The 13713-nt window shown below is 46.0% G+C and overlaps 3 protein-coding genes and 1 pseudogene across 6 annotated transcripts; all 4 read left to right on the top strand.

Moving 5' to 3' along the window:
* Positions 1–283: 283 nt before the first annotated feature.
* Positions 284–1065, top strand: LOC148640851 (histone H2B). Its single transcript, XM_088619069.1, has one exon. It carries the CDS (start codon positions 302–304, stop codon positions 674–676), a length of 375 nt encoding a protein of 124 aa, XP_088475195.1. The 5' UTR covers positions 284–301; the 3' UTR covers positions 677–1065.
* LOC148640850 (vesicle-associated membrane protein 1-like) lies at positions 923–9626 on the top strand. 4 transcript variants are annotated; one of them, XM_088619055.1, is made up of 7 exons: positions 923–1148; positions 1599–1682; positions 2512–2856; positions 4833–4998; positions 5519–5677; positions 7258–7309; positions 8537–9626. In XM_088619055.1, coding segments are annotated over exons 3-7 (396 nt in total). In that variant the 5' UTR covers positions 923–1148; positions 1599–1682; positions 2512–2854; the 3' UTR covers positions 8554–9626. The 4 variants fall into 4 exon arrangements, with proteins under 4 accessions (XP_088475181.1, XP_088475183.1, XP_088475184.1 ...); XM_088619057.1 differs by having other exon boundaries at positions 923–1270; XM_088619058.1 differs by lacking the exons at positions 923–1148; positions 1599–1682 and adding an exon at positions 1736–2212.
* A 2068-nt stretch (positions 9627–11694) lies between these two features.
* LOC148640849 (histone H1 pseudogene) lies at positions 11695–12661 on the top strand (annotated as a pseudogene).
* Positions 12662–13224: 563 nt separating this feature from the next.
* Positions 13225–13674, top strand: LOC148640848 (histone H2A). The gene has a single exon (XM_088619067.1). The coding sequence runs from the start codon at positions 13271–13273 to the stop codon at positions 13655–13657; it is 387 nt and encodes a 128-aa protein (XP_088475193.1). The 5' UTR covers positions 13225–13270; the 3' UTR covers positions 13658–13674.
* Positions 13675–13713: the final 39 nt, after the last annotated feature.

The raw sequence follows: 13713 nt of genomic DNA, 5'->3' as shown, positions 1-13713 counted from the left end.
TCCCAAGTTTGCACAAATCGCAGTTTCTGAGCACATTGTTTAGTAGTATCACAGAATCCTTTGTTCCTGTGTGCGCGGGCGGAAGGGAGAGAGAAGCGCCTGGAGTCAGAGCAAGCGGCTCAGGCGCTCAGCCGTTTGAATTTCATTGGCGGAGAGCGCAGCCAATAGGAGAGCAGCTCTCTGCTGACCAATGAGCCGCCTTCTCAGCTGAGCGAGCTGATTTGCATGCGGCCGCTATAAATAGGGGGCTGTAGGACTCAACAGTTTTCATAACTGTTTTTACTAAGTGCAGTTTGTGAAGATGCCTGAACCAGCGAAATCCGCTCCTAAGAAGGGCTCTAAGAAAGCCGTGACCAAAACGGCCGCCAAGGGCACCAAGAAGCGCAAGAGATCAAGGAAGGAGAGCTACGCCATCTACGTGTACAAAGTGCTGAAGCAGGTGCACCCGGACACTGGAATCTCATCGAAGGCCATGGGCATCATGAACTCGTTCGTCAACGACATCTTCGAGCGCATCGCCGGCGAGGCCTCCCGCCTGGCGCACTACAACAAGCGCTCCACCATCACCTCCCGGGAGATCCAGACCGCCGTGCGCCTGCTGCTGCCCGGGGAGCTGGCCAAGCACGCCGTGTCCGAGGGCACCAAGGCCGTCACCAAGTACACCAGCTCCAAGTAAACCCGGCCCGCCCGTCCCGGATCTACGAACCCAAAGGCTCTTTTAAGAGCCACCCACAGAGTCCGTAAAAGAGCAATCATGATTTCTCCCTTATTGCCAAATGGTGGTATATCGCATGTACATTTCACTTCCTTTTCTGCCACCTAATGGCGGCGCCAGCTTTCATATGTCTTGCGCTTTTTCTCTGCGACTTACGGTACTGTGGTTTGTAGCTGAAGAGCATTGGAAGATGGGATTGGAGACAAAATGGCGGCGCCCATATGAGTGGTGCTATTGACTTTCCTTTAGATTTTGAATGTTTTTTTTCTCCGATAGCATTTTCAGGTCTTTCTTTGAAGTGGTTTACAAAAAAAAACGGATTTATCATTATTTTTCTTGGAGATATAAATCATAGCAGTAGTTGAAGTTTTGTTACGATTGTGCTGTGTAACGTAAAGGGGATTTAAGCTAGTTGAACGTGCTAAACTGTAAGGTACGTATTGGCTAGGGTGTAGAGCTTTTATTCGGCTGTTTTACAGATACAGGGAGATGTCGTTTTGCAGTACTGTGTTTGTCTCTGTTTTTTATTTATGGTATCGAAGTTGCGATGTGATGGTAAGTGCTTTGAAACTGAAACTTATTAACTGGGTGATATTAATGTTCTTCATATAGGTTTAATAAATACCAAGCAATGTCAGCGACTGCACAGATAAATTGCATTCGCATAAAGCACCAGCCAAATACATATCTAAGTGTAGTGATTAATAATCCACTCAAGTCAGTATTATTGTGCTTTTGTGTTTAGTCGGTGTCTGTACCGTGTCCTCTTCCTCACTCTTTAACATTAATGAATTACTGTGGTGCTCTGTAGAGAGCCTGTCAGCCCCAGACCCCACTTCTACTGCTTTCCGTTTTATTTAAGCTGCTGTATTTCTGTCTTCAGGCGTCCGATGGCTTTTCTGGGGAATCTGTTGAGGACGAGTCTGTCGATCTTTAAGTTGACAGTCAATGAGAGACTTCCACACAGGTATTGCATTACCTAAGCCCTGTGGCTTTCTCTTGTTATCAAACTTTTCATCTTAGGAGTTTACCTGGAACCCTGAACTCTGATGAATTCGATTCATAACCATAAGCTGTAAAAACAATTGTGCAGCAATGACATGCAAAGATGAGTTTGCAGATCAGTTAATACATTGTCAGCGTCGCACACTTACAGTACTATAGAAATTATCCAGTACCTGCAATCACAAGCTGAAGAACTGGGTTTTACACCCCAATTTCCAGAGAGGCCCTAGTCCATCTAATTTTATGTGTCATCGACAATCTTGAGCCAACTTGCACACTGCAGTGCCTCTCCTGCGTCCTTTTGGAGAGAGAGAGAGAGAGAGAGCTGCAGTACTACGAGAGAGAGAGAAGGGAGGGGAGATAGGCACCTCTCTGTCGCCTTTCCATGCGGTCCGAGAATACAGAGAGGGAGAGACTTGCGCAAGACTGCGGTACAGTTCCAGCAGAGAGAGACTCTGACTTCGAGAGGCGCTGCATCAACCCCCAGAGACGGTAGACAGGACAGAGGAGAAAAGGGTGGCTGGGGTGCTGCTTTTTCTTTTTATAACCTTTTGTTTATTTGCATGGGAAAACGCCAAAAAAAAAGGCGATTTCAAACGGTTCAGCGGCTGAAAACTACTGGATTTTTAAAGCACTGCCAATTCTAGCATTTGAATTGGCAGGAGAGGAAGGGATCTATACCATTTTTCAGCTGACTTCGACTTGACTTTCCCGTTGTTGTTTTTTTTTTTTTTGCTGCACATCAGTCAGGCATCCGCTTTAACGGGGAGGCTGTCTGTCTTTCCGAACAGGTGACAGCCGGAGGCGCCTGCGCGTGTCGCGTCAGAAGGAGAGGAGACGCTGAAGTCCAGCCGGCGGCTCCACTGCGGCTCCGTGGCCGACGCGACTCCCATCACTCATTTCGAAAGCTGCAGTCACAGCAGATTCCGCGCCCCCCAATCCCTCTCCCTCGCCAAGCATTCAATCCCCCCTATCCCCCCGCCCCCCAAACCACCAACACCCCCTCCTCATCATCATCACCACCACCACTTCATCCCCTCCAGAATCTGGACGTTTTCTTTCTCCCACTCTGCCTCTTAAACTTCGTGTCTTCGAGCTTGCACTGAGCCATCCGACAGACGGATCTCAAACGCGATGTAAGTACACTGCTGTCTTGCTTATTTAAAAAAAAACATAAAACGTTTTAATTAGAATATTTCCCTTTTCCAAACTCCGAGAGGTGAACGGATCGATTAATGGAAATCAGTTAATGATAATACACACTGTATACTTGCAGTGAACTGTCTATGTCCAGCATGTATATGTTACTGAGTCTGTCATCGGCCATCAGTACACATCAATAGGTGTATGTACAACGCTCCTGTGTACTGAAATTATTAGGTCTGTAACAGTATGTGGCAAACAGATGATAGGGATTTGGGGAGATTCCTTCGGGGCTGGAGTAGTGTAGGGGTGGAGCATGTGACCCAGGCTCTCTGGACCAGACTGTTTCAGGACAGCAATTGAGAGGTCACTTTTCATTGGGGGGCTGGGCTGTGCGAGTCCTGTCAGCACGCACTGGACAGATTGGCAACTCCACGGTCCGATTTCTCCCCCGAGAACCTTGTGTTTTGTGTTTGTGTGTGGAAGAGCAGAAAGTCTAACCCCCTTCCTCAAAAAAAAAATTAAAGTCAGCCATTTTGGTGCAAAAGTTGAGTTGAGACGGACTCAGGGCTGTCGCTGCTTTCAAAGGGGGGTGGGGGTGGGAGCCCTGCGGTCGATTTAAAGGAAACCAGGACCTTCAGGTCTTACACACCCACCATTAAAGGAGCAGCAGCTCATATTGTTGACCGTGCTACTTTGTGACACCTAGATACAGCTTTAGAGTTTACAAAAACAGAGAGATTTAGAGGAACTGGACTCATCCTCTGCAGAAGTACTGTAACTGTGGATAGGCCTTACTGGAAGATGTGGGAGAATTGCCACTTGTAAACTGGTTACTCCTCAAGGACAGGTGGGACAGAGCAGGGAACGCTGCACTCTCTTGTGTGGAAGCACACAGATTTGAGATTTGCCCTACAAGTGACTACAGTGCTCACTGTTAGCAGTATTCCTATAGATGTTGTTAATAATCCCAGTATGAGGGATAGCAGTGACAGCAGAGGATATAGCAGAAGAAGCAGTAGCAGTGCTTTCAATGGTCTGAGTGGAAAGGATGCATGAAATCACTGTGCTGCTGAGTGAAGTTTTGAAATAAGTTTAATCATACAGAAGGCCTCTCCTGAGAGTAGCAGAAAAGAACAGGGAGAAAATTGTGACCTTCTCCTGCTCTGGTTTAAGTGCAGCTGTTTTCAAGGTGTGGTTCTGCAGACGTCAGGGCTAAAACAGAACATATTCAACAGCCAAATGTAACAGGTCAAGCATGGTATAGAATATTTTAGGCTCCAGTCACAGAATGCATATGCTAATGTCAAGCTCTGTGAGAACCAAAAATTCAGCTATAATCTGATTGCTGCTGTAAGTGATGGTTGACCAATAGGTGGCTCTATATCAGTGGACTCAGACTTTCTAATCCGATGCTCCTGTATGGTGACCGGGGGCACTGCTGAAGAAGGCGCTGTCCTTTAGATGAGATGTAAAACTGAGGTTCTGACTCATCAAAGATGAGTCATTCAGGATCTCATGGCAGAGGCTGTAAGTGTAGGAACAAAAGCCCAGTGTCCTGGCTAAATTCCAGCTGATATTTTTCAGTCGGCGCTTGTAGAATCTGGCCTGCTGTAAGGTTTCTCTTAATTTGACTGTTGAAGCAGTTTCTCCACTCCTTCACATGATCTGCTGTGTAGTGGGGCATCTGATGCACCCCAAAACATATCGGGTTCCTTTCTGTTACATAGGGCAGTATAACAGTACAATAGACTGTAATACACTGTAGTACTGTATTATATTTGTTATGATATAATAATAACTGTAATACTGTCAAAAACAAGAAATTAGAAACAGTATATAGCTAATACTGTAAATATTTTAGCTATTAATTATTTTTCTTTGTCTTTCTTAGTTTAGTGGCAAATATACCTGATATGTTTACGTAAGGGATATGTTTACTCCTCCTATTGCTCTGTCTCTGACTCAGGTCAGCCCCAGCTGCGGCCCCTGATGCTGCCCCCCCTGCCGGGCCACAAGGAGCCCTGGGAGCCCCAGGAGAAGAAGGAGGGGCCCCTGGGTCTGGCTCTCCCCCTGCCCCTCCCAACCTCTCTAGCAATCGCAGAATGCAGCAGACACAAGCGCAAGTAGAAGAGGTCAGAGAAATCCTAATATAGACCCTAGAGACACTCCTCACACACAGAGATTAATACAGACCCTAATATAGACCCTAGAGACACTCCTCACACACAGAGATTAATACAGACCCTAATATAGACCCTAGAGACACACCTCACACAGAGATTAATACAGACCCTAATATAAACCCTAGAGAAACACCTCCATTAATACAGACCCTAATATACACCTTAGAGACACACCTCACACAAGAGATTAACACAGATTTTGAAGATTTGGGATTAAGACATTAAAACAATAACAATCTGATTAAGGCCTTTAAAAGAGCTGAGTGGGTGAAAAAAAAACCCTGCAGACACACCTGTCAAGTTCTTGGATTGGACAGCCTGGCTCTAGTGTCTCTCCTAACAGAGGAATTACCTGGGTGTGTATGCAGACAGACGACACCGATGGTGGTACATGTAATCTTAGGACACAGGTGGGCTGTTAATGCATCAGCAGGATGACTTCTCTCTGTCTCTATGCCTCTTTTCTCAGGTTGTCGACATCGTGCGAGTCAATGTGGACAAGGTCCTGGAGCGTGACCAGAAGCTCTCGGAGCTGGATGACCGGGCCGATGCACTGCAGGCCGGCGCTTCGCTGTTTGAGAGCAGCGCCGCCAAACTGAAGAGGAAGTACTGGTGGAAAAACTGCAAGGTGGGCCATGAGCAGGGGTCTGTGAGCTTCGCTAGTTAATGTGCTTCTTGCAAACACAGTGTACTCTGGGGAAAAAGAACCTCTTCTATGCCAGATGAATTGCATGGGCACACCTAATGCACAACGCAAGTCATCATTCTTCCATTCATTTTTAATGATCCAGGACAGAGCCAGAGCCTATCCCAGCAAGCACATGCCACTCTGCCCCCTGCGTGCCGACACAAATATGCCAAATATCAAAAGAACAGTAAATGCACATGTAATAAAAAATGAACATAAAGGAGGGGGAAAAAAAAACGTTCCAATATAAAATTGAACCTCTGAGAATGTCCTAGGAGCTTTGAGAAAGTTCTCTCAGGCCAGGCTGCTAGAACACGAAACTGCAGAACTGCGAATGAGGTGGGTGTATCCATGGAAGGGTAATGAGAAGATCATAAGTGACTCTTGTTAATTTGGCTTTATAATTGAATGGACAATCCAGCCTGTTTTAACTGTTAGTGTTTCTTTGACTTCAAACATGACATTGGGCCTGAGGCAGTTCATGAAAAAGCATAATAAAGCAATGCACTCATTACTGTCATTGAGACAAGTTATTTTTTTGCCCCCCAGAGCTTCTCTGTCAGTTGATGAGGAAGTTTCAGCAAATTGCCCCATCTTCTTCTCTCTCAGTCAGTGTTTATGGACAGGGAATAGAGTTACCACCCTGTAGCCTGATCTGGTCAGATCACAGAAGCTAAGCAAGGCTGGGACTAGTCACTACTGGGAAAGGAAGCTTCTATAGAAAACCGGGCTACTGTTGCTCTTCCTCCTGGCATGCAATTTCTAATCTAAGGGTCTCAAAACGAGTTCCCTCGGGTCAAGCCTTCATTTTTCAAGTTTTAGTTCTAAATCCATGAGTCAGTTATACCATTAACTTGATTAGTTTCTTAATATTCTAAATAAGGAATTGTTCTTATAGCCTTTTACAGTTGATTCTATGAGACCTTAATTAATGGTGTGGTTATGTTTACATGATCCTTGTTAGATCCTTGTTAGAATTCTCAAAGTCATGCAGCTATTTGAATAATTAGACCAACTTTGTTACTAAGACTGTGAGTGTAACAGAAAACAGAAGACACTGGCCCCTCCAAGGGTTGGGTTATGGGCTACTGCTCTAATCCAATACCTCAGTGTGGTGTTTGCTCAGACAGAACCTTAGGAGATGTGACATTATACCAAGACCCTAACTCCTTGGTCATTATTGATCTCATGGCACTGTTTGAGAAATAAGGGGTGTTGTTCCCCGTGTCTTGACCTGATTCTGCTGATGGCTTCTCATCAGCGAGTCTGGCCTCCCTAAAGTTTCCCCTTAATTCAATTGATGGAACAATATTTCACTGCTCCCCTTATCTCCTGCGTTGTGGGGCAGCTGTGTATCCCCCTGGAGGTGGCTGTATTTCAGAGATGGAGTAAGTGTGTCCCCTCCTACCTACAATCTAATTAGCATCCAGTGTGATGGAAAGCATCATCTAAATCTGTAGGATTATTAGTGGATGTGACGTCCACTCACTCTTAACTCTCTAATTCTCTCTCTGTCTTAGATGATGATTATGATGGGAGTGATATGTGCCATTGTGGTGGGCATCATTTTTCGTAAGTATAATCTACTGCAGCAAGTCAGCATTACAGTTGGTCTGTGTTCCCCTTAAGCCACAAGAGGGCGCCAGCACGCTTCAAAGAGATGGGCCTCTTGTCCCATTTAATATGGATTTCCCTCTGGGGTATTTCCCCTTTGCAGTTTCTTGCAGAAATCCCCCTGGCACCCAGCTGTCCTCATTACAGCAGGAGTAATTGAGAAGATTCTCTTCCTCCCCTAAGGAAAGTAGGGAGCACCCCAGCCAGTACCTTTGCTCAGAAGAAGAAAGCTGCTATCGACCACCCTTGTATTAGGAAGATAGAGACACTGGGACCACAAGAGCAAAGTCGGGACAACAATCCCTGGTCAGACGTGATCCAGTGGGTCAGGAGAGGACTGTTGGATGGGATTTTGCTGTGTGACAGGAAAGGAAATGGGAGACTCTGAAAGCTAAAATCTGTCTCTGCCCTCCTCCCCCGTGTGAGAGTACTGTATTCGTTCCTTTCCTGTTTGATCTCAGGGATATCCTATCCTGATAGTCCCAAACCAGCCCATACAATCCCATTTGGCAAAGATTCTTAGCCATAAAGAAGAACAGCCTTCCTCTCATTTCCCTGGTGCAGGTGAGTCAGTAGCAGCTTTCATCTTCTCCGGAGATTAGGTGCAGACTGGGGCTCAGTTCTCTGGGAGCCTTATAAATATCTGATACCAGTACCCAGTCCTATGAAGGACCCGTGTGGCTAAAGGGAGAACAACAGTCATTTTTTACTGCTTTGTTGCACTGTCCTCTTTGCTGTGCAAAAGCAGCAGTTGCAATATGTGATTGAGAAACATTTACAGAAAACTTCCATTAGTGCTTTCTACTGTTACAACATTTGTGAAACTTATACTAATTCAGCTGAGTTTGGGTGTGAAGAAACAGTGAATGACTTTGCCTGATCTTTCGCAGTGATCACTATCTTAAAAATGCAGTCCATATGAAATGTTATAGGAGCTCATTGTTCACACTTTCTGTCATTAACCTCATCTGTTCTTTATCTATTTAATTCATGTCAGTGTCTAGATTAACTCCGTTCCACTGCCTCAGCTTTGAATCTGTAGCGTTCTCTCAGGCTTTCCTCTCTCTGAATGTAGTTGGACTGGACTGTAGAGTCACACAGGCATACTGGCTGTATGAACCAGTTATTCTCCTGTGCAGCTTGTCTTTCTCATGACCTCTATCTCCACCTCCTTCTCTTCCCAAGTGTACTTCTTCACCTGAGCTGGACTCCAGAAGCCTGGACAGCAAAGAGTGGGAAGAAAGGAAGGAAATAAGGAGAGAAGGAAAAGCACTGAAGGCAATTCAGCCCCATATCCTTCTGATTTCAAACACTAATATCTTCCATACATTTGTCATCTGGTCAGAAAAACAGATACTAGTTTACACACATTAATGCCATCTGCTTAGTTTCCTCCAGTTCTCTCATCTCACTGTGTCTCCTGTCCTCATGTGTGCTTATTACTGAGGGATTCTCTGTGATCTCGTCTCACTGTGCCTCCTGTCCAGTTGTGTGTGTTTATTACTGAGGAATCCCCTGTGATCTATTCTCACTGTGTTTCCTGTCCTCATGTGTGCTTATTTCTGAGGGATTCTCTGTGATCTCCTCTCACTGTACCTCCTTTTCTATTTAGCAGAGTTTTATGAATATGTAATTGGAAATTGTAATTGTGCTTATTTTTTAAACGTGTTTTTGTACTAATGTACTCATTGTCTGTTTATTAATTTAGTCATTGTCTGAGAGACTGCTTGGATATTGTTCTTGCCCAATATATATGGTGATCCCCAGTGACAGAACTTCATTTTCACCAATATCTCCTACACACAATATGTAAATTCACTATATATATACACCTGATGTGCACTCATACTGTACTCGAAGAAAACACAGGCATACAGGCACTTGCTGGTGAATGTGTATTCACATACACAAACAAACACTCATTGTGGATATCATTGTTGGACACACTGTATACACACACCTGGAGTCCAGACTCTTATTGGACACACTGTATACACACACACACCTGGAGTACAGACTCTTACTGGACATCTTGAATATATACACGCCTGGCGTACAGACTTATGTTAAAGACAGTGTTTATACACATCTGGTGTATAGAAATTCCAAAGAAAAAAAGATCCACTGTATAAACTGGGCGTAGTGCTAAAGCGTTGTTTAATTTCTGAGCTGTGATTTTGTGGATGATCATTATCGTATGATCATTATCGATTCAAGCATGTATATTTGTTCTGTACGCTGTGCTTGTACTAATTAAAATCAATATTGCTAATTATACTGTTTGTGTTTTGATTTACTTTAAGCCTCAGAAAACTCAACTCTTCCTTTTCCATTCAATCTTGAACTAATTCCCGATTCCACTGCCTGTTCTCTCATTATATCTCTCAGATATAATGGACTGTAGTCTCCAGTTAGTCAGTGTCACTGTGCTGTAGTGTCCAGTCAGTCAGGGTCACTGTGCTATAGTGTCCAGTCAGTCAGTGTTAATGTTACAGCTCATGCCCACTACCACATGCATTTTAAATAGCAAAGTAAGTATAGGCTGTAGGCTACTAAAGTTTATTTTATTTGACAAAGACATGTGTCCTTCAATTAAAGATACTTAGAATTGTGATTAAGGTACAAATAAATAACCTTCTAGATGGGGTTATTCAAGAGGGATTCTGGAGCTGCCTCTCACAAGACACTTTAGATTTTAAAGATCTGGACACAATTCTCAGTTTATAATTCACAAGAAATGTTACAAACTTTATGAGCCTGGTCAGTAGTCCTTCCATTGGGGTTCACTGTAATTACAGATCTGAGAAAATGTTTCTTCAGCTTTGCAGGAGTTTCAAGCTTCCTCATCTATAGAATTCCAACTTCCCTTCCAAAACATGCAGACAGGTGTGTTGTGTCACACATATAGGAGCTGTTTCACCTTAACCTTTCACTGCCACTGTCCCAGAGCAGGCAGTTTTACAAGCAAATGTGTCACTGAGTTCCGCTCCAGGCATAATCATTGACACACAATCCAAACCTCTACCCTGGTACAGTACATCTATCTGTCTTCTCACGGCTTTATCCAGTACAGGGTCGCAGGGGGAGCTGGACCCTATTCCAGCCAGCAACACTCGCACGGCAGGATACACCCTGGGTGGGACACCAGTTCATCACAGGGCAGAAACTCACAACAGGGCCAATGTTCTCAGAAGACAGTTAACCTACAGTACAAACGTGCCTTTGGACTGTAGAAGGAAACCATAGCACCAGGAGGAAACCCACATGAACATGGAGAGGACATACAAACTCCACTCAGACAGCACCCCAGGAATTGAGTTCTAGGCACTGTGCCATCAGAGACCACAAATTGCCTGGCGAGCACTGACTGTTGTGTGCTCTGTTGTCCGAATTTGAGCACCTCTGCCAAAACAACCGTACAGATTATGTTAAAGCGCGTTTTAAAGAAGAGAGGGTTTGCTCCGTATTCCATGTCTTTTGTTGGGGTTTCTGTGTATCTGTGAGGATTATGAGGTAGTAGATCAAAGGGATCTTCGGGGTGTGTGTATTTGACGGTGAAAAGGCACTTTCAAGGATGACGTTGAAAATTCCACATTGAAACAGCAGAACAGAAAAAAATCCAGAATAAGCTTTTAAGCTTTTAGGCTTTTATAGATGATGGTAAAGCTCAGGCGCATTTTAAAGAAGAGAGGGTTGGCTCTGTATTCCGGGTTTTTTGTTCGGGTTTCTTTGTATTTGTGAGGATTATTAACATGAGACAATCAAACTCATAGAATATGCTTGTACAGCACCTTAAGAAAACGTAAAAACGGGAAATTCTCCGAATATCACAGGGATAAAACTGGCTAGTTTGACAAAACTTGTCCGTCTCCTACTTAAAAACAGCGATACCAGGAGTGTGTTAATGACACTGAACATAGATCAAAATAAATAATCAGTTTTACATAATTCAGAATTCATTCTTTTTGTGGTACATGGCCGTCGGCCTCGGCAGTATTATTTACACATTGATTTGATCTTTACTAAGGGTTTAAGTACATTTATTTCAGAAACAGACAACAAAGTGCCGAGTGAGCACAGCCTTTCGTGAGCTCTGTTCTTGGAGTTTGGGCAATTCTATCTAAATTACCTGAAAGATGCGGCTGAAACTAAGGCGCTTATTAAAGACCAGGGGGTTTCCTCTGTACCCGACGTCTTTTGTACTCGATTCCGTGTATTTGTGAGGATTACGGGGCAGTTTGGTGCGGGGAGAAAACACAAGTGCGAGCGGGCTGTGCGGAGCGGAGCTGCAGCAGCAGCAGCGGTTGAGTCTCCACGGTTCTCATGCGGCCTTGAAGTTCCGCCTGCGCGCGGAGCCGCAGACAGTCCGACAGCAGACAGAGACGCAGCGATGGCAGAAGAAGTCGCTCCGGCCCCCGCCGCCGCGCCGGCCAAGGCGCCCAAGAAGAAGAGCGCCGCCAAGCCCAAGAAAGCGGGCCCCAGCGTGGGAGAGCTCATCCTGCAGGCCGTGTCCGCCTCCAAGGAGCGGAGCGGCGTGTCCCTGGCCGCCCTGAAGAAGTCCCTGGCGGCCGGCGGCTACGACGTGGAGAAGAACAACTCCCGCGTCAAGCTGGCCATCAAGAGCCTGGTGACCAAGGGCACCCTGGTGCAGACCAAGGGCACCGGCGCCTCGGGCTCCTTCAAGCTCAACAAGAAGCAGGCGGAGACCAAGCCCAAGCCCGTGAAGAAAGCCGCCGCCGCCGCCAAAGCCAAGAAGCCGGCGGCCAAGAAACCCGCAGCGGCTAAGAAGCCAGCGGCCGCCAAGAAGTCGCCCAAGAAGGCGGCGACCAAGAAGCCAGCGGCCGCCAAGAAGTCGCCCAAGAAAGCCGCGAAGCCCGCAGCGGCCAAGAAGGCGACCAAGAGCCCCAAGAAGGCCAAGAAGCCAGCGGCGCCTAAGAAGGCAAAGAGCCCGAAGAAAGCCAAGGCAGCGAAGCCCAAGGTGGCCAAACCCAAGACGGCCAAAGCTAAGAAAGCGGCTCCCAAGAAGAAGTGAGCGATCGACCCTCGAGTTAATTTCCTACAAACCCAAAGGCTCTTCTAAGAGCCACCAGCCCTTCCGAGAGAGAGCGCAGACTTTCCCTTTTCACCGCTTGAAAGCGCTGGTTCGCTCGATATGGGGGGAATAGTTACTTTACACAATGGGGGGTAATGAGTTTTAGCGGTTAAAGTATATTGATATAGATATATATCCCAATAGATATTGGGTTCATAGAAGTGTTGCAGATTTATAAGGATTCCTTTCCGTTCAGAAATAAACTTTCTAATCTTCAACGAACAGCGTTGTGACTCCTTGCATCTCTACACTAAAAATGATTGTAAGTTGAGGCTACAATCATATGTACATTTTAACATTGCACGTAAGTTTACATTGAACTGTGTGACTTACAATTCGTGACTTTTAGTCTCACAGCTAAAGAGGACATTTGATAAGGCGTAACGTGACAGATTTATCAATTTAACAGCAACATCAGTGAACTTTTCATTTTGAGCCCTCGCAGGCGGGTGATCCAGATTTTTATGGGGAATTTAGCTTAATGCTATTTAAGGTATTGTGTTAAGACATGGTTACTGAAAGTCGGACGGTGGTGAAAATCACTAAAATATACATTTTTAATGAATAAAATTGACCGATTAAGCAAAGACGAGCATTTGTCCTCATTCGGCAGCAGAGCCGCGCTCTGTGTTCAGAGTCCGAATTTCCCTCCTGCCTGTTGATTGGTGGAGACCGAGAGCGCTGCTTGGCAACACTGATCTCTGATTGGGTGGAGAGCTTGTTCCGATCCAACCAATCAAATTCAACCGCGACTATTCAAAAGCGGGGCGGCAGACAGCTTGTATTCATTATTCACAGATTTTTTCGGACGAGCTTGATATTACAAGATGAGCGGCAGAGGAAAGACCGGCGGTAAGGCCAGAGCCAAGGCCAAGACTCGCTCTTCCAGGGCCGGACTGCAGTTCCCTGTGGGCCGTGTCCACCGGCTGCTGCGCAAGGGAAACTATGCCGAGCGGGTCGGCGCCGGAGCCCCGGTGTATCTGGCCGCGGTGCTGGAGTACCTGACCGCCGAGATCCTGGAGCTGGCCGGCAACGCCGCCCGGGACAACAAGAAGACCCGCATCATCCCCCGGCACCTGCAGCTGGCCGTCCGCAACGACGAGGAGCTGAACAAGCTGCTGGGCGGCGTGACCATCGCGCAGGGCGGCGTGCTGCCCAACATCCAGGCGGTGCTGCTGCCCAAGAAGACCGAGAAGCCGGCCAAGAGCAAGTAAACAGCCCGGCAGAGACCTCCGACTGATCCCAAACCCAAAGGCTCTTTTAAGAGCCA

This window comes from Lepisosteus platostomus, chromosome 25 (assembly GCF_059453375.1).
Source record: "Lepisosteus platostomus isolate fLepPlt1 chromosome 25, fLepPlt1.hap1, whole genome shotgun sequence".
NCBI lineage: Eukaryota > Metazoa > Chordata > Actinopteri > Semionotiformes > Lepisosteidae > Lepisosteus > Lepisosteus platostomus.
This window is presented reverse-complemented; position numbering and strand designations above follow the sequence as displayed.